This window comes from Ictidomys tridecemlineatus, chromosome 1, assembly GCF_052094955.1.
Source record: "Ictidomys tridecemlineatus isolate mIctTri1 chromosome 1, mIctTri1.hap1, whole genome shotgun sequence".
Lineage (NCBI taxonomy): Eukaryota > Metazoa > Chordata > Mammalia > Rodentia > Sciuridae > Ictidomys > Ictidomys tridecemlineatus.
In genome coordinates this window covers 158,278,413-158,302,189 of record NC_135477.1, presented here as the reverse complement: position 1 = coordinate 158,302,189, position 23,777 = coordinate 158,278,413, and the positions used below count along the sequence as shown (strand labels likewise).

Below are 23,777 nucleotides of genomic sequence, written 5' to 3'. Positions count from 1 at the left end.
TTAGCAAGACTCTATCTCAAAACAAAAAATAAAAATGGCTGGGGATGTGGCTCAGTAATTAAGTGCCCCTGGGTTCAATCCTTGGTTAAAAAAAAAAAAAAAAGTTCCACTTGGTTCCATCTTCCATTTCTCTCCTCATTAAGTATGTTTTCCTTTAAATCCTTGGGCATACAACAGCTTTTTTTTTTGTTTTTTTTAAGAGAGAAAGAGAATTTTTTAATATTTATTTTTTATATTTTTAATATTCATCTTTATTTTATTATTATATAGTGCTGAGGATCAAACCCAGCGCCCTGCGCATGAGGGCATACCACGTGAGCATGTTACTGCTTGAGCCACATGCCCAGCCCACAACAGCTGTCTTAATGACCTTATCTGTCTATTCCATCGTCTTCTATCACTTTTGGGTTTGTTTCTTCTGATTGCATTTTCTCCTCACTTCTCTAGTTCTTTACATGTCTAGTAATTTTAACAATGGATGCTAAATTTTGTTGTATTTCTTTGGATTTTGCCTTGGAGGACTGTAAATTGCTTGTAGATTCATTTTTAAGTTCTGTTAGGAAAAAACAGCTTTTCTTTGGGGCTACTTTAGCCCCACTACTAAAGTATGATCCCTCTGGGTCCTCTATTCAATGCCTGTGTATCTGATCAAATATGCCCATTCTAGCTAGTAGGACTTGAATATTCACAGTCCTTTGTGAGCTTTAGTAATGATTTGGCTGATAGCTCCCTATAATTGTTCTTTCTCCAGAAATGATTCCTTGATTAATCTTGTGGAGTTTTTGTTCTATGCATGTACAAAATGGTGTTCAGCCATGCACATTTCTAGAGTTATTTCTCTCGAGCTCCCCCTTCCCTCCCAACAAACTCTCATTACTTTGGCCTCCCCAAAGTCTGTTTTCTTGTCTCCAACTTAGCAAGACTAGAGGGCTATGTTTGGGTTTCCTTTCTTTGCACAATGGTCTGAAAATTACCTCCTATTAGAAAGCTAGAATAAAGAAGTTTTCCTTCTTTCAGGAATTATAATCTTGTGCAATTGCCCAATCCTTGAAAACAGTTGTAGTCATATGATTTTTCTGTCTAGTTATCTAATCATTTATAATGAAAGAATAATTTCATACTGTTACTCTTCCTTCTAGACTAGAAACAGAAGTTCCCCCATAATTACAGTGGAAGTGCTAGTGTTAACTACTCTAGCTCAGAGTAGTTTATTTTATTAACAAACTATTGTTAGAGTAGCAAATGAATTAAATATTTATATAATCATTGTTCAAAATCACTAACCATAAGGAAAAGATAATGCTTAAATATGGCTGGCAAACCACTTCTATGGTCATAATCACCAATACACTCTTCGTTCTTTTTTTTTTTTTTTTTTTTTTAAGTCTTGGTTTAATTAAGATACAGAACACTGTTAAAACATCCCAGAAAAGTCCCCTATTGTCTCCTCCCAGTTAATTACCAGCTCCACCCCCCAGAAACAAACATTAAACTGAATTCTATCACCATAGGTTAGTTTTGCCTGTTTTCAAATATAAGATAAATATACAGTAGGTAACTTTTGGTGATCAGCTTATTCTGTGTAGTATAATATGACTGAATGTAGTTTATCCCCTTTCTTGCTGAGTTGTATCCCACTGCATATTCATTCTTTTTTAAATAGACATCTGAGGTGTTTCTAGTTTTTTGGCAACTACAAAATAAAGCTGGATTAAAGACTCCTGTATAAACTTTTTGGTAAATATGTTTTCATTTTTCCTAAAGTAGAATTGTTATATCACAGGTTATATGTATGTTACCTTTTTTTTGTGTGTGTGGTGCTGGGGATTGAACCCAGGGCCTTGTGCATGCAAGGCAAGCACTCTACCAACTGAACTATATCCCCAACCCTCACATATATTCTTTTATATATATATATATATATATATATATATATATATATATGTGTGTGTGTGTATACACACACACACACACACACACACACACACAATTTTTTAGTTGTAGTTGGATACAATACCTTTATTTTATTCATTTTTATGTGGTGCTGAGGATCAAACCCAGGGCATTGCAGGAGCTAGGTGAGCACCCTACTGCTGAGCTCCAGCCCCTCACATATTCTTTTAATTAAAAAATGTGAGGGGCTGGGATGTGGCTCAAGGGGTAGCATGCTCGCCTGGCATGTGTGTGGCCCGGGTTCGATCCTCAGCACCACATACAAAGATGTTGTGTCCGTTGAAAACTAAAAAATAAATATTAAAATTCTTAAAATAAATAAATAAATAAAAATGTGAGCTGAAATTAATGTTAGCTGCAGCAAAGTGAAGACAGCATCTGTTTAGTGCCACTGCTATATCCCTAGCATTTAGAAAAATGTTTGGTTTTGAAGTAAGCACTCAATATTTGGTGAATAAATGAAAGACAGCAACATCAAAAAGTAAGAAAGCAACTTACACCACTCTGTAGGTCTCTTCCAATTCTGCTGTTTTTGCAATTTTATATATTAAATTTCACCATGATCATTTTCTCTAACAGTATTGTTCTTGTATCAGAATCTTATTTATCAAGGCCCCCCTCTTCTAAAATAAAAAAGATTTATCAATTTTATGAAATGTTCCTTTTCTAACAATAGTTTTATGAAAAAAAATAGTTTTGTTCTGTTCTCCTTCCTTAGTCATTTTTCACCTGCACTACGGGGGATTGAACAAGGGCACTCTACCACTGAGCTACATTTCGAGTCTTTTTTATTTTGAGATGGATTCTCACTAGAGTTTGGCCTTAAACTTACTTCCTCAGTCTCCAGAACAGCTGGGATTATAGGTGGGTGTTACCACACCTGCTCTTTGAACATTTACTGAACAACTATTATCTGCTTTTTGGTCTAGTTTTCAATTTCATACTCCTTATTAAAGTTACACTGGCTCTGATATGTGACTTCTAACAAACAATAAGGCAGGGAGAGAAGAGAAGTTCATTAGATTACACAAAAGAGAATGAAAAGAAAGAAGGAGGGATGAGAATAGGAAAGACAGTAGAATGAATTGGACAAAACTTTCCTACATTCATATATGAATACATGACCAGTGTAACTCCACATCATGTACAACCATAAGAATGGGAAGTTACACTCTATGTATGTATAACATGACAGAAACAAACTGTCATGTATATCTAAAGAGAACAAGTTTAAACACACACACACACACACACATATATACACAAAACAAAATTTAAAAAAAAATAAATAAAGCTACACCAGGCTGGGATTACAGCTCAGTGTTAGAGCACTTGCTTAGTATGTGCAAGGACCTGGGTTCCATTGCTGGCAACACAATAAATAAATACACTCCTTAATCCATCATTAATCTTTTTTTTTTTTTTTTCCAGGGCTGAGGACCAGATTCAGGGCCTTGAGTGTGCTAGACAAGCGCTCTGCCACTGAGCTAAATCCCCCAACCCCACATCATTAATCTTATATTATCTTTCTTTAAACATTGTACCTACCTGATTTATAATCTTTCACTAGCAAAAGTAAGGTCACAGGTATGTATAAATTCATTTTAGGCTGGGCATGGTGGCATATACCTATAATCTCAGTGGCTCAAGAGGCTAAGGCAGGAGGATCACAAGTTCAAAACTAGCCTCAGCAACTTAGCAAGGCCCTAAGCAATCCAGAAAGACCCTGTCTCCACATAAAAAAGGACTGAGGATGTGGGTCAATGGTTAAATGTCCCTGGGTTCAATCCTGAGTATCCCTCTACCCCAAATCATTTTAACATTAACTTTACTTTCTAAAACATACTCATTATATAAACTTATATCAGGATGGTATACATTAAGTAATTTACAGGATGATTACTAATGTCTTTCTAAAAGAAAATAGGAAAGTACTTTAAAAATTGCTTTACAATTTTCTTTTTTTAAAAAAAAATATTTTTAGTTGTAGATGGACATAATAACTTTATTATTTATTTTTATGTGGTGGTGAGGATTGAACTCAGTGCCTCATACATGCTAGGCAAGTGCTCTACCACCAAGCACAACCCCAGCCCCTGTTTTACAATTTTCTACATCAGTACATGCCCTGTTTTTTGGCATAATTCTATAGTGTTTATTTTTAAAATATTTATTTATATCGTGGCACCAGGGATTAAACTAGGGGCATGGTGCATGCCTGCCATTTGCTGTACTTCTGAGCTACATCCTTAGCCTCCATCAGCCTCACATCCTTTAGCATGGGTTTATATTAGATATTGTTGACATTTTCAGGAATAAAAAAATAACTGAGCAACAAGTTGAGCGTTACTAGCAATGTATAAAACCATAAACTATCTACTGAGCAAGTGATTAAAATAGTTTGGTTTTAAAATACATAAGAAATTCAGGCTATATAAACAAGATAATCACGACTATATACTGATCATGTCATAATCTCTGAGAATTTTTTTAAGTTTTTTAGCTAGAAAAGGAAGTAGTAATAGATAAAATAGTATGAGTATTATTTGAAGACCTAAATATATTCCTTGGAAGCTAGGTAATTTATTATTTATTATACTATTTTAGGAACAGTTCACACAAACTGATCATAATATATCCATCAAAAACAAACAAAACAAATCCCTTTTGGTAGTGCATATGACTCAGCATCACTTTAATCAAGCATTGTGTCAGATGGGGGAATATACTTACTGGGATGTAATGTTGGGACATGTTGTCCAAGTCTGTCATCTTTTAGCATGTGTAGCAATGTTGTTTTTCCCGCATTATCCAGTCCAAGAAATACCAATTTACCGGTTTTCTTATATAATCCTGTAGATTAAAAGCTCTGATTAGTCAAAGTGATATTGACATAGATTATCCAAATGACTTTAAATTTTGCCTGAATAAGCATGAATTTCTAAATTTATTTTCAGTCTTAACAGAACTATTTTACATCTATTCATGATTTAGGACTTCAAATAATTAAAAAACTAAACTTGACAACAGTTGGTGAAATATTTGTATTTCCTAAACATATCTGCAATAGTAAAAAGCTGATACATTCACAATTTAGAGGTAAAATCTGTGTTCTCTATTAGAAAAACACTGAAAAAATACTTGATATCATGTATTTATAAAGCTAGACTGAGGAAAAAAATGTTTGTTTTTGTTATTGGGGATTAAACTCAAAAGAACCCTAATACTGAGCTATTATCCCTAGCCCTTTTATTTATTTATCTATCTATCTATCTATTTATTTATTTATTAAGTTGTAGATGGATACGATCTTTATTTATTTATTTTTATGTGGTGCTGAGGATCAAACCCAGTGCCTCATGTGTGTGAAGCAGGTACTCTACCACGGAGCTTCAACACCAGACCAGCCCTTTTTATTTTTTATTTTGAGAGAGGGTCTTCCTAAATTGCTTAGGGCCTCACTAAATTGCTGAGACTGGCCTTGAACTTGCAATTCTCCTGCCTCAGCCTCCCCAGTTGCTGGGATTATAGGTGTGTACCACCCTACCCAGCAAGGATAATTTTTTTTTTTTTTTTTTGCTGGTGCTGGGAATTGAACCTAGGGCCTTGTGCATGTCAGGCAAGCACTCTACCAACTGAGCTATATCCCCAGCCTGAAGGAAATTTTTTAATAAAGTTTCGTTTTGTTTAAAATTCTGGGGATGGAGCATTCTATCTCTGAGCCATATCCCCAGCACTTTTAAAATTTATTTATTTATTTAAATTTATTTGGTACCAAGAATTAAACCCTGAGCCATGTCCCCAGCCCTTTTTTTAAATAATTTTTTTGGGGGGCTGGGAATGTGGCTCAGGCGGTAGCGTGCTCCTCTGGCATGCGTGCGGCCCGGGTTCGATCCTCAGCACCACGTACCAACAAATATGTTGTGTCCGCCGAGAACTAAAAAATAAATATTAAAAATTCTCTCTCCTCTCTCACTCTCTCTTTAAAAATAATAATAATAATAATAATTTTTTTGGTAGTTGTGTATGGACAGAATGCCTTTATTTTATTATTTATTTTTATGTGGTGCTAAGGATTGAACTGAGTGTCTCAATCTGCCACTGAGCTACAGCCCCAGCCCCCAGCTCTTTTTATGTATTTTTTATTTTGAGACAAGATCTGGCTACATTTCTTAGGGCCTTGATAAGTTACTGAGGCTAGCTTTGAACTTGTGATCCTCCTCTCAGCCTCCAGGGCCACTGGAATTACAGGTCTGTGCCACCATGCCCAACCCAGTCCTTTAAAAAAAAAAAAAAATTAATTTTTTTCATTTTGGGCCAAGGTCTAACTAAATTGCTGAAGTTGGACTTTAACATTTGATCTTGTCTCAGCATTTCAAGTCATTGGAATTACAGTCCTGTGTCACCATGCCTGATTAAAAACAGATTTTTTTTCATGAATGAAAACAAGTATTTTTGGTGAAAAAATAACAGTAAGCATTCTTTCAGCTAAAAAGTTAAAAGGTTAATGTTGAATTTAATTTAACTTACTAAATTAGACTAAACGGTTGATCATAGGATTATATAAAACTAAGCTATAACAACAGAAACAAAAATCCCAAGTGTATAATCTTAGACATATCAATGAGGCAATGATAAATTTATAAATGCTGAAAATGCAGCATTGACCAATTTATAGTAGACTGGCATTTAAAAGCTAAATATTGAACTTCATTCCTTTTTTGCTAGTACTGGGGATCAAACCCAGAACCTCACACATGCTAGGCAACCATTCCACCATCGAACAACATCTCCAGCTCTGTTTTATTTTGGAACAAGGTCTTGATAAACTGCCCAGCCTGGCCTTGAATTGGTGATCCTCCTGCCTGAACCTCTGAGCAGCTGGGATTACAGGTGTGTACCACCATGTCTGGCCTTAACTTTACTTTTTAAAATCAAATTTTGAGGCTAGGACTTAAACCCAGGGCCTCACACAATCTAAGCATATACTTTACCACTAAGCTATACCCTCAACCTTCAACTTTCTTAGGTGCTTAGTTTTCTAACCCCATAGAATTGCAAGAGAACACAGGACTTATCTTTACTCATGGCAGAAGCTCAAAAAAATATTTACTCAATTAATAAATGAGGTTTTTAGGATATTAAGCACTTATGGTTTTTCTTTCTTTTTTTTTATTCTGCTTTCCCCTTTAATTTTTTATAATATTTTTTATTTGTTCTAATTAGTTACACATGACAATAGAATGCATTTTGACACATCATACTCAAATGGAGGCTTATGATTTTTCTTGTGCATTTGTGTGTGTTATGTGTGTGGTACTGGGGACTGAGCCCAGGGTACACTACCACTGAGCTACATCCCCAGACCTTTTTATTTTTTTATTTTGAGAAAAAGTATCACTAAATTGCCAAGGCTGACCTCAAACTTACGAGAGTCCTGCCTCAGCCTCTTGAGTAGCTAGATTACAGATGTGCAATTGACTACAAAATTTATTTCCTTTGTCAAGAAAATGTTCATGGAAGAAGAAATATTTATATAGGAGATATAATTCTGTAAGCACTGTGACCTGTCTGAAACTATGCCATGAAATCCAGTTCAAAAGATTGATGATTACAGAGAGACTAAATGCAGGGTAAAATTTGAAAATCAGGAGACTGGCAATATCTTCAAATGTTTGTTAATTATTCCAATAATAAAGCCATATATTTTTACACACACACACACACACACACATGCATACATACATATGTATGTATATATTTTTTTTTTTTTTTTTTTTTTTTTTTTTAAAGAGAGAGTGAGAGAGAGGGACAGAGAGAGAGAGAGAGAGAGAGAGAATTTTAACATTTATTTATTTTTTCTTAGTTCTCGGCGGACACAACATCTTTGTTGGTATATGGTGCTGCTGAGGATCGAACCCGGGCCGCACGCATGCTAGGCGAGCGCGCTACCGCTTGAGCCACCTCCCCAGCCCCTGTATGTATATATTAACAGAAGTTAATTTGGCCAGGCACAGTGGTGCATACCTGTAATTCTAGCTATTAGGAGGCTAAGGCCGGAGAATTGCAAGTTTGAGACTAGCAGAGGCAACAAAAAATCTAAAGGGCTGGGGATGTAGCTCAGTGGTAAATTGTCTCTGGTTCTTGGCGGGGTGGGGTGGGGAAAGGGGTAAAAGGGATGAATAATTAATGTGATTGTTATGATTTTAAACCTTGCAGTCCTGCTGGGCATTATATGCCTATAATCCCAGCTGCCTGGGCAGCTGAGGCAGGAGGATCACAAACTCAAGGCCAGCCTGAACAATTTAGCAACACCCTGTCTCAAAGATAAAAAGGGCTGGGGAGGTAGCTCTGTGGTAAAACATCACTGGATTCACCTATAGTACCACAAAAAATAAATAAGCAAAAAAGCTTGCATTCTTAACTACTGGCTTATATAGAGAGGCTCTATGCAAATAAGCTTACTTATATATATAAACAGATTAAATGGGATAACTATAGAGAACAAAGGGCCGCCATTACCTAAAAACTGTAGTACACTGCTGAACCCACTGTAAATCCAATCGAATATGAAAGACATATCCAAATCTTACAGGGTCTGAAAAAGAGTTTTGAATTTAGTAGTCAACATTATATACCAACATTCATTAAACACTAACATCAACTCTGAATAAATAATACAACAATCTTACTATAAAGAGTTAAGCACTATTATCCAGGCCCCCATAACTTAATAGATACTGACAGATAAAAAAGGAAAATGTCATTATAATACTAAGTAGAGAATGTTCTATGTCCATCTAAGTAGCAAAATGAAAGAGAATTACAACAATCTGAACTAAAAAGAAAGGGGCAAAAAGGCACACAATTCACGGCAGTATAAAATAGTACCAATTTTTTCTTCTTTTTCTGGAGGAGAGGGGTGGTACTGAGGATTGAACCCAGGGTCAGTCTACAACTGAGTTATATAACCAACCTTCTTTTCTTTTCTTTCCTTCCTTCCTTCCTTCTTTTCTTTCTTGATAGGGTCTTGCTATATTGCCATGCTGGGGACTGAACCCAGGGTACTCTACCACTGAACTCTCATCCTCCTGCCTGGCCTTGAGTTGCTAGATTATAGGTGTGTGCCACAGTCCCTGGCTTAGTGTAAATCTTTTTCTTTTATTTTTCTTTCTAAAAAATTTTTTTCTTTTTTCTTTCGGTACTGGGGATTGAACCCAGGGGTGCTTTGTCACTGAGCTACATCCCCAGCCCTTTATAATTTTTTATTTTGAGACAGGGTCTCACTAAGTTACTTAGGGCCTACCCAAGTTGCTGAGGCTGGTCTTGAACTTGCAATCCTCCTGTTTCAGCCTCCTAAATTACTGGGCTTATAAGAGTGTGCCATCGTGCCTGGTAGTACAAATCTTTTTCAAAACCAATTTGGTAATGTATCTGTTGATATAATTTGATCCAAGAATTCTTTATAAATTATCCTAAACGTAGAGAATCATTATGCATAAATATACTCTTCATTAGTGTTACTTAAAAAAAATTTTGGAGCCAGGTATGGTGGTACATACCTATAATCTCAGCAACTTGTGAGGGTGAGACAGAAAGATCAAAAGTTCAAGGCCAGCCTCAGCAAATTAGCAAGGCCCTCAGCAACTTTGGTGAGACCCTATTTCAAAATAAAAAACATAAAGGACTGGGGATGTAGCTCAGTGGTAAAGCAACCCTGGGTAAAATCCCCAGTACAAAAAAAAAAAAAATTGGAGAAAATCTATGTTCAGTAAGTTAAATAAATTATAGTATATACAGCCATGGGACATTTACTACATCCTTGTAGTGGGTATTGGAGGGAGAAAGGAAGAAGAGCAGAGAGAAAAGAAAGAGGATATTTTTGTTTGTTTGTTTTGTCCTGAAGCCTTTTTCTTCTCTTTTTTTCAATTGCTTTTATTTTTTTAAATACATGACAGTGGAATGCATCACAAGTCTTATTACACATATAAAACACAATTTTATATATAAAGTATGTTCACATCAATTCCTGTCTTCATACATGCACTTTGGATAATGATGTCCATCACATTCCACAATCATTGCTAATCCTCTGCCCCCTCCCTTTCCTTCCCACCCCTCTGCCCTATCTAGAGTTCTATTCCTCCATGCTCCCTCTCCCTACCCCACTATTAGTCAGTCACCTTATATCAGAGAAAATATTCGCCATTTGTTTTTTTGGGGATTGGCTAACTTCACTTAGCATTATCTTCTCCGATGCCAGCCATTTACCTGCAAATGCCATGACTTTATTCTCTTTTATTGCTAAGTAATATTCCGTTGTGTATATAGACATTTTTTAATCCATTCATTTACTGAAGGGTATCTGGGTTGGTTCCACAGTTTAGCTATTGTGAATTGTGCTGCTATAAACATTGATATGGCTGTGTCCAAGAAAGAGGATATTTTTATAAGAAGGTTGTGGTAATGAAAAAAGAGTTTCCAAGTCTGATTATACCTGTGTGGAATAAAGACCCCTCCTTTTTTTTTTTAAATAGCAAGTGGTGCTAAGTGGTAAATTTCTTGTCTGTTATCTTTCTGTATTTTTCAAATTTTAATCATATTGCTCAACGCTAAAATTTTTTAAATCATAGAAAATATAGTTTAGTTCATTATTTACTTAACAGATTTGATAAACTAATAGAGTAATATGGAAAATATGAGAAAAAGCCTCTTGAGAGAAGAAGGATCACACATATAAAAATATAAAAAAGGTCAACAAAGTTCATTTTTCAGATAGGAATAAAAGAACAGGCCTGAAACTTGGGTCAAGTTCAAAATTTTTCAAGGGTATGCTGTCTTTATCATTCTTTAGACAAGTATGACATACACACACACTATTTAAAATGTTCTTTTATATCTGTATATAAAAAAAGAGAGAAACCAATCTTGCTTTTTAAAAATATTTTTAGCTATAGATGGACACAATATCTTTATTTATATTTTTATGTGGTGCTGAGAATCTAACCCAGTGCCTCACATATGCTAGGCAAGTGTTCTACCACTAAGCTACAAAGCTACACTATTATAATATTAAGCCACTAAGCTACACTATTATAGACATGCACACCCCAGCTCCCAGCCCCCAATCCTGCTTCTTAAAAAAGAGAAATCAATCCTGCTTCTTATGTTTCTACTCAAAGCCCTATGTCCACAATTCTACAGAAGGCAACAAAGTGCAGTTAAGGAAAGCCTTCAGGGATAATAGTTAGCCTGAGTCTTAAAGATTAAGTAGGAATTTGCTAGAAGGTTGTGAAGAACTTACAGTGTACAGAGGTGTAAAACTGAATAGGTAAAGTCAAAGGTCAAGTATGGTTGGGTAACATGATTGTGATAGAGTTGAACAGAGAGTAAAAATCAATGGGTGCTAACTAGTGAGACAGGAGCCAGAGTAATAGGAACCACTGAGTCAAGAAGTTTTTTGTCACCAGGTATGGTGGCATGCACCTGCAGTCTCAGCTTCTCAGAAGGTTTAGGTAGCAATGTCTGAGCCCAGGAGTTTAAGGCCAGCTTGAGAAACAGAGTGAGACTCTATCTCCTTAAAAAGAAAAAAAAAAAAGTGGCAGGGTGGGGGCGATGGAGATGTAGTTCAGTGGTAGAGTACTTGACTAATATGCATAAGGTTTTGGGTTCTAGCCTAAGTACATCAAAAATAATCCTTAGGGAAACTTTAATATATACCACAAAAGAAAATCATGGCATTTGCAGGTAAATGGATGGAGTTGGAGGATATAATGCTAAGTAAGGCAAGCCAATCCCAAAAAACCAAAGGCCGAATGTTTTCTTTGAGGATGTAGACTCATAATGGCCATGGGGGGAGGATGGGAGGAATGGAGGAACTTTAGATAGGGCAAAGAGGAGGGAGTGGAAGGGAGGGGGCAAGCAGGTAGGAATGATGGTGGAATGAGTTAGACATCATTACCCTAAGTACATGTATGAAGACATGAATGGTGTGAAAATACTTTGTGTACAATCAGTGACTTGAAAAATTGTGTTCTGTATGTGTATTATGAATTGCATTCTGCCATCATGTATAACAAATTGGAATAAATACATAATTTAAAAAAATAATCCTTATATAACATTCCTGACAACCATTTGTTTTTTGGGGGATGGCACCAGGGATTAAACCCAGGAGCACTTAACCACTGAGCAACATCCCCAGTCCTATTTTTTGTATTTTATTTAAAGACACAGTCTCACTGAGTTGCTGAGGCTGGCTTTGAACTCTCCATCTTCCTGCCTCACCTCCGAGCCGAGCTGCTAGGATTATAGACATGCACACCACAGCTCCCAGCCCTTTTTTATATTTTATTAGAGACAGGGTCTCGCTGAGTTGCTTAGGGCCTTGCTAAGTTGCTGAGGCTGGTTTTGAACTCACAATCCTTCTGTCTCAGCTTCTTACTTTAGCCTCCCAAGCTGCTCAGAATACAGGTATTCACCAACACAACCAGTTCTAACTACCACCTTCATCTCAAAATGTGTCTCTAGCCATCTTTTTTGAGGGGAAAAGTACTGGGGATTGAACTCAGGTGCACTCAGCCACTGAGCCACATCCCTAGCCCTATTTTGTATTTTATTTAGAAACAGGGTCTCACTGAGTTGCTGTTGCTGAGGTTGGCTTTGAACTAGCAATCCTCCTGTCTCAGCCTCCACTATGATTATAGGTGAGCGCCACTGGCTCTATCCATCTGTACACTGCCTCCAGAATGGCTTTACCAAAATTTTATCTTGGATTTGACTTGTTATGTTGTCAGGGTGACTATAACTATCAGTCTGCTGAAGAGACTCTCAGCTCATACCTATTGTATCTCTGTAATTTTTAATAGTGCTTCCGTCACTCAGAAAGGCCCCTGTTTAGATGATAAGTTATTTGGCCATCTAAATTATGCAGTTGATGAAGAGCCATCAGTGGGTTTTTTTTTGTTTTTTTGGTTTTTTTGGTGTGTGTGTGTGTGTGTATTAACCTTTTTTCTTTAAATCTATTTATGTATTTATTTATATGTGGTGCTGAGAATTAAACCTAGTGCCTCACAAATGCTAGGCAAGCACTCTACCACTGAGCTAAAACCACAGCCCCCCACCACCAGTATTTTGATTTTTCTCCTGCTGGAGCCCGAATTCAGGGGCACTTTATCACTGAGCAACTTCTTCAGCCATTTTTTTTAAACAGATTTTTAAAAAATATTTATTTACCTTTTTTTACTTATAGGTGGACACAATATCTTCATTTTATTTTATGTGGTGCTAAGGATCAAACCCAGTGCTCCACCTATGAGCCACAACCCTAGCCCTTCCTCAGCCATTTTTATTTTTATTTTGAGACAGGGTCTTGCTATATTGATAAAGGGCTTGCCAAATTGCTGAGCCTGGCCTGAACTTATGACCCTCCTGCCTCAGCCTCCCAAATTGGGGAGTACAGATTTGTGTCACCTTGTTTGGTCCACTAGGGTTTTTTAATTTTTATTTTTAAAATATTTTTTAAATTGTAGATGGACACAATACTTTTATTTTATTTATTTATTTTTATGTGGTGCTGAGGATCGAACCCAGTGCCTCACACGTGCCAGACAAGTGGCTACTACCCCATCAGGGGGTTTTAAAAGCTCATAATATTCAATCAAACTGTTAATCTAGTACTCCAGAAATTCTACTATTTGCCTTTTAGCTACTGATCCAAGCTTACCTTATATATGTCCCTTTTTGTGGCTTTCCCTAGATCAAAGTAAACTTCTTGCCATTCACTGCAGGGGACTCAAACTTTGCAACATTAAAATTTCTGCCCATTCTCCTTCTCAACATCAGAATGTTCTTCCACCATCTCTGCCTGTAATCCTTCTCCTTAAACACCAGACAAAATGCTATGGAAGAAATAAGGTCTCACTACAGAGAGTCTTTAAGGGACAGATGGGAGTGGAAGAACCAATGTAACCCAGAAAGACTGGAAGAATTAGAAAAGACAATGATGAAAATGGAGGAAAAAAGTTAGTGACCTTAAGTACAGCTGCAGAGAGGTCATAGCTGGCTTTGGTGAGGAGGAGCCAATTGTTGAGAGCATGAGCAGCCTGCAGTGGAACAGTGGTTTAGGATAACTTGTAGCTAGTACTTAAAGCAAAGCAAGGCTTATTTATGATGCATATACTTTATGTTCTTCAACAAGTTACAAGTTTCTTTCAAAATATCTCTCAAGGTATTGTAAAGATCAGATGAGACAATATGCACAAAGTAAGCCTGGCTGCTGTTATTACTGAAAAATAAATGAGAACTTCTCATTCACCTAACTGAAAAAGTTAATTGGAAGAGGCAGTGGGGGAGAGATTCCCTTTTCAAAAATTTGAATGAGGGGCTGGGGTTGTGGCTCAGTGGTAGAGCACTTGCCTAGCACACGCAAGGCCCTGGGTTCCATCCTCAGCACCACATAAAAATAAAAAAATAAAGGGATTGTGTCCAACTACAACTAAAAAATAACATTAAAAAAAAGTTTGAATGGAATGAATGAGATTTTCTCAAGGATGGGTGAGGCTTCAGAATGATGATAAGGGAAAGGAAGGAACTACTGGGAAAGGAGAGGTTAAGAGGGAAAAAATTAAACTAAAAGGAAGGGACAAAGTCTGAAGAGGAGCTTGAACTGAGAGGTATCTCTTCCTCTAAGAGCACAAGGAAGAAATGCCAGGAAATCTGTGAAGGTGGCAGGAATCTGACTCCAAAAGGAAAGGGTGTAGAGAAATTTTGAACAGAGCAAGCATCAGAACACCCACTGTAAGGAATAAACAGATCAAGTTAAATGATTGCTAAAGAGCTTGGGATATAGTTCAGTGGTAGAGTGTGCATGTGTAAGGCACTGGGTTCTATTCCTGGCATGGTGTGGTGGTTGGTGGATATTGCTAAAGAGATCTAAGGGCTGGGGTGAACTTGAAAAGCAAACATTCAAACAGTGCCAATCAACACTAATTTTTGACACATGATTCCCCAACCAGCAATGCTTGGCTTTAGACACCGGAGATTAGGGACTTTCAGGATTGGGATGAAAAAGCACAAGACTTGAAAAGTACTGATCAAAGGTACTGAAGTGATCTGATCAGAAGTTCAGGCTGAGTGAATAAAGGTGTATAGTCACTAGTATGTAAGGGGGATGGTGGTGATGCTTCTCACAAAACAGAACCAGGAAACAGGAAGAAAGTCTGTAAGCCAAAACAAAGGTGTAGTTGAGATTGGATGAGAAGTGAAGGTTGGGCCACAAGTATACCAGTAAAATGAAGAATATGGGATTCAAGAATTCAAGAGAAGTTTAGGTCTGGGTGGTGGCAAGCTCCAAGGTCTGGCTCTGACTTGGACAGATAAAGAGAAGCCAGACTAGAGGGTACAATGTCCACAGTGACAGGCAGTGGAATCATCTAGAAGAGTAGAGGGCACTGCTATAGAAAGACAAAGTCCTCAAAGGAAATAATGGTTGGTAGGTGAAGAATGATTAAAAAAAAAAAAAAGGACTTTTTGCGTAAGAATGATATCAATTTGTTTTTTTTTTTAAGAGAGAGGGGGAGAGAGGGGGAGAGAGAGAGAGAGAGAGAGAGAGAGAGAGAGAGAGAGAGAGAGAGAGAGGGAGAGAGAGAGAATTTTTAATATTTATTTTTTAGTTTTCGGCGGACACAAAATCTTTGTTGGTATGTGGTGCTGAGGATCGAACCCGGGTTGCACGCATGCCAGGCGAGCGCGCTACCAGTTGAGCCATATCCCCAGCCCTCAATTTGTTGTTGTAAAACTTGACCCACACAGAAAATAACACAATAACATAGAGAAACTCTACTTCCAAAGAAGTAATTTTTTTTAATTCTCTTGTGATTTATAACAACCTTAAAACAAACTAAAAGTTATTGGAAATGGAATTAACTATTTTTGTTGTTGTTTAAATAGAAGTAAGAATATCCAACTAAGAATAAAAGTTACTTAGCTCCAGATACCTGAGCCCTGAGAACAGGTTATACAACACCATGAACACACTATTAAGACATGTGAAGAGCAAAGGTCAAGAACAAGGAAACATATACACGTCAGCAGGTTTATTTATTCCATGAACACCAAACAGGAAAAGGCCCTAGGCAGATTAAAAGGTGATCTACTTAAGTAACATGAAAATCAGTGCAAAGGCTATAATGGAACAGAACTTCTCAGATTACAAAAAAACTTTGTTCCATTAAATGTTTATGGACAACTCCCTTTACGTGGAATTTCTAAAAACAGGCCAAACCTTAGACTAAGTAGATAAGTGGTTGTTAGTCTGGGAAATGGGAAAGTAGGGAGCCATTGCTAATGGGTTTCTTGAGGTAATTAAAATGTTTTGGAATTAGTGGTGATGTTTGTACAACACTAGACTATACTAACAACACTGAACTGAATACTTTAAAAGGGTAAACTTTATGGTATGACACTGTAGATCAATAAAGCCGTTAAGTAAAAAAAAAGCAAAAATTTTAAAATTTATATGAACATTTTATATTTATTACTCATTTATATGAATAATTAAGCAAAATCATTTTGATAATTTTTTTTTCCTTTGTGGTGCTGTGGATCCAACTCAGAGCCTCATGCATGCTAGGCAAGTGGTCTACCATTCAGCTATATTCCCAGTCTGGTATGAACTTTAATATGATTACAGAATCAATTCATTAATAATTTTGGGATGAAAATCACAGTAGAGTCAAAGTGAAATAAAGAGAATATCTGACCTAGAATAAAAACTATTTGGATTTGGCCAGGTGTGGTGCCTACAATCCCAGCAATTTGGGATGCCGAAGTAGCAGGATCACCAGCCTCAGCAACTTAGCAAGGCCCTAAGCAACTTAGCGAGACCATGTCTCAAAATAAAAAATAAAAAGGGCTGGGATATGGCTCAGTGGTAAAGTGCCTCTGGGTTCAATGCGCAGTACCAAAAACAAAACAAAAACAAAACTATTTGGATTTAGAATGTCTCTTTCAAGGTCTTGGGGTGGTAAAACGTGCCCACTATGTGTGACACCTTGGATTTTGTCTCCAGCACCACCAAAAAAGAAAAAGGGAAAAAAGAAAAAAAAAAAAAAGGAGACAAAAAGAGATAAAATGCACCATTTTAATACTATTGTTTCATTCTAGGAAAGCCAATCAGTCTTCCTGAGCCCTTTGCTTTTAGTATATATATAATAGGAATATCACTTGCCTCACAATATTGTTAAGATTGATGAGATGTGATAATACACATGAAAATACTTTATTATAGAGGCACAGATGGATTTAGCTCATTCAGACTTAATTAATTGCCCGGCACAGTGGTGCATGCCTGTAATCCTAGAAGCTTGGGAGGCTAAGGCAGTAAGATCTTGAGTTCAAAGCCAGCCTCAGGGGCTGGGGATATGGCTCAAGTGGTAACGCATGCGCCGGGCGCTGGGTTCAATCCTCAGCACCACATAAAAATAAAATAAAGATGTTGTGTCCACTGAAAACTAAAAAATAAATATTAAAAAATTCTCTCTCTCTTCAAAAAAACAAACAAACAAACAAAAAAGCCAGCCTCAGCAACTAAGGTGCTAAGTAACTGTGTCTATTTTATTTAGACACAGAGTGAGACCCTACATCTAAATAAAATACAAAAAATAGGGCTGGGGATGTGGCTCAGTGGGTAAATGCCCCTGAGTTAATCCCTAGTACTCCCCACCCCCCAAAAAAAAGATACAAGAAAGAGAAATCTTAGCCTGGTGCCATGGCACATGCCTATAATCTCAGAGACTTGGGAGGCTAAGGTAGGAGGATTTCAAGTACCATGCCATTGATAGCAACTTAGTGAGGCCCTGTCTTGGGGAGAAGAAAAAGCACAGGCAAAGCACCCATGGGTTTGATCTCCAGTACAGAGGGAGAAGGAGAGAGAGAGAGAAAGAGAGAGAGAAAGAGAGAGAGAGAGAGAGAGAGAGAGAGAGAGAGAGAAAGAGAGAGAGAGAGAGAGAGAACTTTCAACACTGTGATTATTTGCTTGGTAATATTCTGCTGAGAAATTAAATAATTTAAAGAGTTTTAGTCAATTGTGTACTTAAAGAAAGGGGTGGAGAAATGATGAATCATTACTATAGAATTCTAGTTTGTAAGCTTGAAATGATGTGGCTGTGATTTCAATTTGTGATAGACTAATCTTTCGTGTCAAGTTTTGCTTGAATTACTACTCTAGCACAATAGTACAAGGCAAAAGAAGGTTAAAATGCACCATATTTAAACTGCTAACCTTCATAATTACACAGCTTCTCTAACATTTATGAAATGAAGACACTTTCCTTTTCTGCAAACTCAGAAACTGCCAATGAACATCTTAAATTTTTTTTCTTGAGATAGGGTTTTGCTATGATGCCAGGCTGGCCTCCAACTCCTAGGCTCAACTGATCCTCCCATCTCAGCTCCCTGAGTACCTAGTCATACAGGCCCAAGCCACCTAGCTTGGCTGCCTTTGAATTTTTAAAGTTCAAAATATCCTGGTGACAAACACAAATCTACTTAAAGATACAACAGTAAATACACATTGTTCTTCTATACTGTCACCACTAATTACTAACAAATTGTAAATCTTCCTTTATTCATCTGAAAAAGAGATGATACCACTACTTTCCTTGGCAGACTATTCCAGCCCCTTACACATAGTTGAAAGTAAATAAATGTTCTTTTTCCTTTTTCATCTGCTACAATGCCTCTTATATCCCTCATTTTCCCCCTCCCCACCCAAAGGGGACTGAACCTAGGCATATTTTACCCCTGAGCCATATCCCCAGTCCTTTTTTATTTTTTATTTTGAGACAGGGTCTTGCTAAATTGCTGAGGCTGGCCTTGAACCCATAATCCTCCTGTCTCAGTCTCCCAAGTACTTGGTATTATAGGTTTCTGACACCACGTATGGTTCATTCAAGATGACTTGAGGGATTCTTAACCGACATTTTATCATTCAACGTAGTTCTTCAGAATAAGACAACATGATAACATAGAGCTTGAGGTAAGAACACGAAAACAAACAATAGTAGGTTTAATTTTTCAAGTTAAATGGATTCCTCCACCTCATTTTGCCCAATATACCAAATAGCTTAAATTCCTGACAAATGTAGTTCTTTCGACTAACGATACCGGAGTTTTAGCTGTTTCAAAACAAATTTCTATCTCGTAGGAAAAAAATGTTGAACACTTTGTAAATCTTTGGCTTTCTAAAGTGAATCTTTTTCCCACTCAGCTGGGACTTGGCTATGGCAAAATGTGAACTACTGCCAGGAAGCAAGCTCGATTTGCCTCCTCGACAAACTGGAAAAGCTAAAAACAACACGCCGTGTCACAGCCTCTCCAGCTGTCAATGATCCCCGCTGCCTTCGCCTTACCAAGGGAGGAAACTGGGGCCCACGAAGGGGCTCGCCTGCTGTCATCTCGCGCTTTCCTGAAATAACAGCGCCCGAAAGCAGCCAGGTCCTGCCCAGAGGGACATCAGGGCGGCCCCGAAGAACACTGTCCGGACTCATCGTCCCTCTAGACGCCCGATTCCGGGCGAAGAACTGGCGACTCTTCATCTCAGGGCCACCAGCAGGAGCCCAGGGTGGACCTAAGCTTTAAAGTGCGCCTTCTTTCTGGGTACACAGCTGCTGCCCGCCGGTCCGCAGGGGCTGCCACTCACCTGAGACTGGAACGAACGTAACTCCCTCCTCCGAGTCGGCCCTACACTTTCTGAGGCCGAATTGCAAAGCGCTATGGCTGCCGGACCCCAGCTCACCGTAAGCTCCTTCCGGGCCAGAGGGTGCCTCACTAGCTAAGGTCCGTAGGGCCACAGCACCGCACGCAATAAGTTCCGCCCTCTCAGGGTCTGGTAACCACTCCACACCTGCCACCCACTCTGGTAGTTTGAGCGTCCCTCCCCACACCAGCCCCAAGAGGATTTAGCGACCCACTGGCCTAGAAGAGAAAGGAATAGTGATGCCTCACTTGAAAAAGTTATCCATCACATCGGTTTCTTAAAAGTACCCTTTTAGCCCGAGGCAGTGGCACATGCCAGTAATTTCAGTGACTTGGGAGGCTGAGACAGAAGGATTGCAAGTTCGAGGCCAGCCTCAGCAATTTAATGAGATTCTAAGCAATTTAGCGAGAGACTGTTCCCAAATTAAAAATAAAGGGTTGGGGATGTAGCTCAGTGGAAAAACATCCCTGGGTTCAATCCAAAAAAGGGGGGGTAGGGAATAGGGATGTAACTCAGTGGTGAAGTGCCCCTGAGTTCAATCCTCGGCACCTAAATAAATATATAATAACATACAAAGGAATAGATATGGAAAAAGCATTAGGCAAATATTATGGTTTAACTGTATAGTATTGGCCTAAAACATTGGGGTCATTGCTTACCAAACTGAAGTCTTAAGGAGGTTTTGACTAGTATAAAACTATGGTGGGAATTTTGTAGTTGAAAATATGTGGGTTGTATTGAAATAACTCAAGATTGAAAGCTGAGATCATTTCAGTAATGAGATTGCTGCAATCGTGCAGATGAGAGGTAACAAGGAACTGGGTTGGGTCAATAGGAATGGAGAAATAATCATGTGTGAGAAACTAGAGGTTGAAATCTGCAAGAGTTCATGATTGATTGCATGTAGTTCAGCAAAGGTAAAAGCAAAGTCCAAAGTAGTTTTCTTTTTTTTCCCTGAGGATTGAATTTAGCACACCCTGCACACTAGGCAAGTGATCTATCACTGAGTTACAACACCAGCCCTTAAAGTGCAAAGTTTTAACTACACTTCTCTCCATCTCTACTACTACAATTTACTTAAGATCATCTTTGGTCACTTGTTATAGCAATAACTCCATTCTTTCCCCTCCAATCAATTGTCCTCACAGCATCTGAACAATTTTTCCTATAGTTCTGGTGATTGAACTCAGGGATGCTTAAGCACTGAGCCACATTCCTAGCCCTTTTTATTTTTTATTTTGAGACAGGGTCTTGCTAAGTTTCTTAGGACCTTGCTAAGTTGCTGAGGCTGGCTTTACACTTGAGATCCTCCTGCATCAGCCTCCTGAGTCCCTGAGATTACAGGTGTATGCTACCACACCCAGCAGGATGGATTTTTTTTCTTTAAGTGATTTATTTCAAAGCACGAATCATATCAAGTTGCTGCCATTTACAATTCTTGAATTGCTCTCTAAAGCCTCTAAACACTCTGCAAAGGCTTATAGGGCTCTCATTGCTCTGGCACCCTCTACTTGTCCAATCCTGTATCATACCACTCTGCTTTGCCTGCCACAGCAAAGTCATTCCTGCCTCTGGGCTTTTGTAAGTGCAATTCATATGCTTTTTCTCTCCACTTTTTCTCTCCATCTTCTCTCTTTGTCTAGCTAGCTTTCTCATCATTTGGATAACAGCTTAACTGTCATCTCCTATCCTAACATACTATCCAAAACAGGATCTTGCTTGCTAGTCTCTGTCTTAGCACCAGTTCCTCAATAAACTTACTAATTTAGAAATGTTAAAATATATATGTATTTATGTTTACATTTCGTTAACCTCCACAGAAGGCAGAGAGCTTGTCTGTCCTTTTCTCTTTTTACCTGGTTCCTGGTACAGTGCCTGGCATATGGACGGCCTTTAGTAAAATTTTTTAAATTAATTGAGTGAATTAGTGAATGAAGGAGCTGGTGAGGTCATTCATCAGATAGTGTCATGAAGAAAAAATAAGTTTATAGAGTTGGGCACAGTGGTGCAGGCCTGTGATCCCAGTGATTCAGGAGGTTAAAGCAAGAGGACTGCAAATTTGAGATCATCCTAGACAATTTATGGAGAACCTATTTCAAAATAAAAAAATAAATAAAAGGGTTGGGGATATAGTTCAGCAGTAAAGTGCCCTTGAGTTCAGTCCCTACTACTGCAAAAAAATAAGAATAAGTGCTGGGGTTGTGGCTCAGCGGTAGAGTGCTCGCCTAGTACGTGCGAGACCCTGGGTTCAATTCTCAGCACCACATAAAAATAATTAAGATAGGGCTGGGGATGTGGCTCAAGCGGTAGCGCTCTCGCCTGGCATGCCTGCAGCCCGGGTTTGATCCTCAGTACCACATACAAAAACAAAGATTTTGTGTCCGCCAAAAAATAAATAAATAAATATTTAAAAATTCTCTCTCTCTCTCTCTCTCTCTCTCTCTCTCTCTCTCTCTCTCAAAAAAAAAACATTAAAAAAAAGAAATAGAGAGAAACAGTTTAGAAACAAGTGCTAGTGATGTAGTTTAGGCCATAAGTGCAATAGGAACATATACTAGTGGATTAATGAAAACTGACAGTCAGAAGACTAAAAGAAATAACACCTTTTTTTTTTAAATGCTGGGGATGGAACCCGGGGCCTCATATATGCTAGGCAAGCTCTCTACCACTGAGCTCTAGTCCCAGCCCAAGAAATGATGCTGTAAATGTATTCATTCAAAATGGTTTTTCTGAGGATGAGGCTCAGTGGTAGAATGTTTGCCTAGTATGCCAGAGACCCTAGGTTCAGTCCCAGCACACCTCTCCAAAATAGTCTACTGAATGCCTGTTAAGTGTAAGCCCTAAGTGCTAAAAATACATAGGTGAATAAGACATAGTCCCCAGTCCTCACTTTTTTTTTTTTTTTAGTGAGAGAGAGAGAGTGAGAGAGGGGAGAGAGAGAGAGAGAGAGAGAGAATTTTTTAATATTTATTTTTTAGTTCTTGGCGGACACAACATCTTTGTTGGTATGTGGTGCTGAGGATCGAACCCGGGCCACACGCATGCCAGGCGAGCGCGCTACCGCTTGAGCCACATCCCCAGCCCCCAGTCCTCACTTTCTGACAGTCTATTTCTTAGATACACATAATTACCCTAGAATTGATGTATAGACTTATATTTCATTGAAGAAAGATAAACACAGATATGTAACAAAGATGAGAAGAGCTAGGAAGAAACAGAAAAGGGTAAAAGGGAGAGATTGAACAGGATAAGTAGGTAATTGGACAGAATGTTCAGAGATGGCTTCTTTAATAAGGTGATATTTGGGGCTGGGGATGTGGCTCAAGTGGTAGCGCGCTCGCCTGGCATGCGTGCGGCCCGGGTTCGATCCTCAGCACCACATACAAACAAAGATGTTGTGTCCGCCGAGAACTAAGAAAAAATAAATAAATGTTAAAATTCTCTCTCTCTCTCTCTCTCTCTCTCTCTGTCCCCCTCTCTCTCACTCTCTCTTTAAAAAAAAAAAAAAAAAAAAATAAGGTGATATTTGTTGGCAAAGTTGTGAGAAAAAAAGTACACTCATACATTGCTGGTGGGACTGCAAAATGGTGCAACCACTATGGAAAGCAGTATGGAGATTCCTCAGAAAATTTGGAATGGACCGTTTGATCCAGCTATCCCACTCCTCAGTTTATACCCAAAGGACTTAAAATCAGCATACTACAGTGATGCAGCCACATTAATGTTCATACCAGATCAATTCACAATAGCTAAACTATGGAACCAACCCAGATGTTCTTCAACATATGAATGAATAAAGAAAATGTGGTACATATATACAATGGAATATTACTCAGCCTTAAAGAAGAATGAAATTATGGCATTTTCAGGTAAATGGATGGAGCTAGAGAATATTATACTAAGGTAAATAAGCCACTCCCCCGAAAACAAAGGCCAAATATTTTCTCTGCTAAGCAGATGCTGATCCATAGTGGTGGTAGGGTAGGGTAGGGAAGAATGAAGGAATTTTGGATTGTGTGGGGGTGGGGGAGCAGTGCTGTGGGGATGGGAAAAAACCATAGAATGA

General features: G+C 38.2%; 1 protein-coding gene across 1 annotated transcript in view; it reads right to left on the bottom strand.

The window, feature by feature from the left end:
* The window catches only part of Sar1b (secretion associated Ras related GTPase 1B), a 30,238-nt gene extending 10,440 nt beyond the window's left edge, over positions 1–19,798 (bottom strand). The window contains exons 1-3 of the mRNA XM_005335739.4: positions 19,655–19,798; positions 8,476–8,551; positions 4,687–4,806 (exon numbers count right to left, since the gene is read on the bottom strand). Of these exons, the coding sequence (XP_005335796.1) occupies positions 4,687–4,806; positions 8,476–8,533 (178 nt within the window). The 5' untranslated portion in view covers positions 8,534–8,551; positions 19,655–19,798. The remainder of the gene's footprint in view (positions 1–4,686; positions 4,807–8,475; positions 8,552–19,654) is intronic.
* Between the last annotated feature and the right edge of the window lie 3,979 nt (positions 19,799–23,777).